This window comes from Sinocyclocheilus anshuiensis, unplaced genomic scaffold (assembly GCF_001515605.1).
Source record: "Sinocyclocheilus anshuiensis isolate Anshui unplaced genomic scaffold, SAMN03320099.WGS_v1.1 scaffold407, whole genome shotgun sequence".
Classification (NCBI taxonomy): Eukaryota; Metazoa; Chordata; class Actinopteri; order Cypriniformes; family Cyprinidae; genus Sinocyclocheilus; species Sinocyclocheilus anshuiensis.
Genome location: NW_015552593.1, coordinates 594761 through 598678, shown reverse-complemented (window position 1 = coordinate 598678; position 3918 = coordinate 594761). Strand labels below are relative to the sequence as shown.

The window sequence follows — 3918 nt, the reverse complement described above, 5'->3', positions numbered from 1 at the left end:
AGAAGAATTGTTGAATAAAGTCGTTATTTTTGTTTTCTTTGCGCACAAAAAGTATTCTCGTAGTTTCGTAACATTACAGTTGAACCACTGATGTCACATGGACTACTTTGTCGAGCATCTTGGTACTTTTCTGGACCTTGAACGTGGTAGTTCCCTTGCTGTCTATGAGAGGGTCAGAGAGCCCTCAGATTTCATCAAAAATATCTTAATTTGTGTTCCGAAGACGAACGAAGGTCTTACGGGTTTGGAACAACACGAGGGTGAGTAATCAATGACAGAATTTTCATTTTTGGGTGAACTAAAGCCAATTCACACTGCACCGACAGACACAGACCAATGCCAACGGCCAACCGATTATAGTCTGCCACTTCCGAGACATTCCAAGACCCGACAAACGGCGATTCAACATGTTAAATCGGCGAAAACAAATGCAGAACAGTAACAGATGCCGACAGGGTTAACACACTGATCCGACAAAACCCAACAAACCGGTCTGTTGCTGTTAGTCTGCGTCTGTCGGTGCAGTGTGAATTGGCCTTTAAAACATTAGAAGGATAAATCTTAACCTGACTTCAGCTCAGCAAAACCTTGGATTTCAATATCAACATGAATGCAGTAAACTTCACAAAAAGGTTAGAATTAAAAATAATTTTTGTAAAGGTTAATGCTAACCTTTTTGTAAATTTAAAATGAACAATACTTTCACAACATTTATCAATTTAGGTTAATGTAAGTTAAAAACATATCCTGTTCATTGCTAACTTGAGTTCATTCATAATACATTAAATAATGTTAATTTATACTTGAAATCTATAATGTATTATGAATGAACATTAATTAACAATGAACAATGGTATATTGTTAAAATGTTAAAAATGTATATGTAGACATGCTGTAAAAGTCGGTTACTGGTCATTTTTAGTTCTTGATATCAAATGGAAGCCTAATGAATCTTAAAGTATAAGCATAAAAGTCTACAGGTTTGACTTATTAGTCAATTTTAGCATGTCCAAAAATCAGATGTATCCAAGTCATTTCATTCTCCATACTGCTTTCCTTTTACAAACAGTCGTGAATTAAAACAAACTTTAACTCTGCTGGATTTGAACTCAAGCACAAGTGAAGTGTATAACAGCAGACGGACGGCCTGTCGGCTCAGACTCACCCTGAAGACGGCATTGGGCTGCTCGTTCAGGTTGACTTTGGTGATAACTCGTCCTGTGTCCGTCTCCACATCAAAGATACTTCCGCTGTACGGAGACAGATCCTGATCCACTCTGTAGCGCACTTTACTGGCAGGCATACCCTGAGGGAGGAACATGGTTAGTATCAACACATACCTAGAGCACATCTACTTAGTTTAAAGGACCAAAGTTGGTGTTTTATTATATTTAACTCCATGCATCACATTATAGATAATTACAGACTTCTATTGTTATCACTGCTTCAAAAGGGGTTTCATTATATATTCTTTCCATGCCATCAAATCATAATCATTTGCAACAATCAAGCTGCTATTTTCCACACAACAAAAGACAGAAATCAGTGGCTCTCAAGCTCCAAAAAGGCAAATAAAAGCCCTTATTTGCCTTTTAAGTATTTAGGTTTTTCAATGTCTTGTGTGAGGGACACTCTGAAAGAGTCATTATTCATTGAAAATTACACATCACTACAATAGTTTGCAATCAGTAAGATTTATTTTTTTGGAGGAATATAATATTTTTTATTCAGCAAGGACACGAAAATGACAGTAAAACTTTATATTCATCAAATAATCTTGAAAAAAATGTAACAAAAATATTAAACAGCACAACTGTTTTCAACAGTGATATACTGTAAGATTTTTTTTAAGCAGCAAATCAGCATATTAGAATGATTTCTGAAGGATCATGTGACACTGAAGACTGGAGTGATGGTGCTGAAAATTCAGCTTTGCATCACAGGAATACATTACATTTAAAATATATTAAAATAGAAACTATTTTAATTGTAATAATATTTCACAATATTACAGTTTTTACTGTATTTTTGATTAAACAAATGCAGCCTTGGTGAGCAGAACAGATCTTGTTTAAAAACATTTTAACAACCTCGAACGGTGTTGCTCAAAATGTATGTTCCTGATGCATTTATGATGGTCTTCTTTGCAGTTTGAAAGCCTACGGTTGAAAATATGGAAAAGAACAGCTTGGACATTCTGCAAAACATCTCCTTTAGGTTTAGAATGATATGGAGGGTGAATCAATAATGACAGAATTTTTATTTTTGAGTGAACTATTCTTTTAAAGGATTGACTTTTCTTTGAATAGCTGGTTTGAGCTTCCTCAAAGGTCTCTCGGGCATCGTGTTTTGTAGAGCTACAGAGAGCTCCGTCTGCTGCACCTCATTCTACTGAAACTTTACAGCTCTTCCGTCTGGCTGCGTCATAAATGTTTGATGCTTTGTGCTGTGGTAAACATACAAAGTCATTTATACTGCAGTAGAAAAAGAGACAGAAGCAACATCACATTTACATCTCTGACAGCCAAGAAATGAGTTTCTAGTTTTTTTTTTGGTCCATGTCACAATTTTTCTATGGGTTATTATCTGTGTCATATTTCTTTGGCACCCCCCATGTTTTCAAAGCATTATTTAAAGAAGAAATGCATAATTTAACAGCTTCTGTGGCAAGCCATGAAAATAAACAGCACTGTAGTCTGTTTGACGGCAGACAGCATGAACAGGAAGAGTAAAACAGACAGATTTACCTCACCCGACCACATTAATCTCTGCTAAGACGATCACACCACTACGTTTAGGGAAAGTAAAGTTAAATCCGATGACCTGACATTACTGTATCACTCGCTGCTGTCCTGGTTCTCATGTGTACAATCCAGCCATGATGCCAAATAAGAACATCAAATGCAGGCAAAATCTGCTATAATAAATGTAGCAGAGAAGTTATCTGATTCTTAGTCATTAAAACACAACTCCGCACAAGCTTTGGAAGCACATATAACCTGACTTTATGCTAATAGACATATTATCTTTATATGAAAAGATACAGTAGTCTTGATACAGTACTATGATAAAAAGTATCATTAAATGCACTATTAAAGTATGCTGTATTATGAATACAATCATGGCTAAAGGCCATCGTAACCCTTTCAGCCATTACAATATTCACAGTGCCACACGGCCCCTGAGGGATTCACTGTTTTGATAAATCATTAACTACTTAATAAAATTTTTAATAGAAACATTATTTCATTACACAAAATCAAGCGCCATCAACTATAAAATATAGTCTCTGACATAAAAACAACAACAGAACATGCTCTCTATAAGTGCTGAGTAGTTAAATCTTTTATATAAAATCTTAAATTTTCTACATTTCTTCTACAGATATTGATATATGACATTAAATGCTATTAAGTTAATTAATTAAACAAAATATCAAGTAAAAAACAAAAACAAATTATATACATAGACACTACCAGTCGAAAGTGTGGAATAATTAAGAAATCGCTTATTCTGTATTTACAGTATTTGATACAGTATACACTGTAATATTGTGAAATATTATTAGAATTTAAAGTAACTCCTATTTTAAATTCTAATGTCTAATTAATCAATGTTGAAAACAATTTTTGCTGCTTAATACTTTTGTGGAAACTGCATCACTCAATTTTTGTAAGATTTGAAAATAAATAAATAAATAAAAATAAATAAATAAATAAAACATTTTAGAATATATTTGTCAACCCTTCAGTTGCCATGGACCTTGGGTCCGTTCTTCGTACGTCGCTTATTACATCCGAGATGAAATGTCACATCCAAGATGATATCATCGCGCTAATCAGGATCTGGCTAATTCGGTTCTTCAAACACACCTGTTGTTGATGATTAGTATGGCTGGATTGAGTTATCTGAGATAAT

At 34.3% G+C, this 3918-nt stretch overlaps 1 protein-coding gene across 1 annotated transcript in view; it reads right to left on the bottom strand.

Moving 5' to 3' along the window:
• Positions 1–3918, bottom strand: part of pcdh15a (protocadherin-related 15a) — a 202379-nt gene that overhangs the window by 56075 nt on the left and 142386 nt on the right. Inside the window, exon 22 of the mRNA XM_016456477.1 lies at positions 1166–1306. Within this exon, the coding sequence (XP_016311963.1) occupies positions 1166–1306 (141 nt within the window). The remainder of the gene's footprint in view (positions 1–1165; positions 1307–3918) is intronic.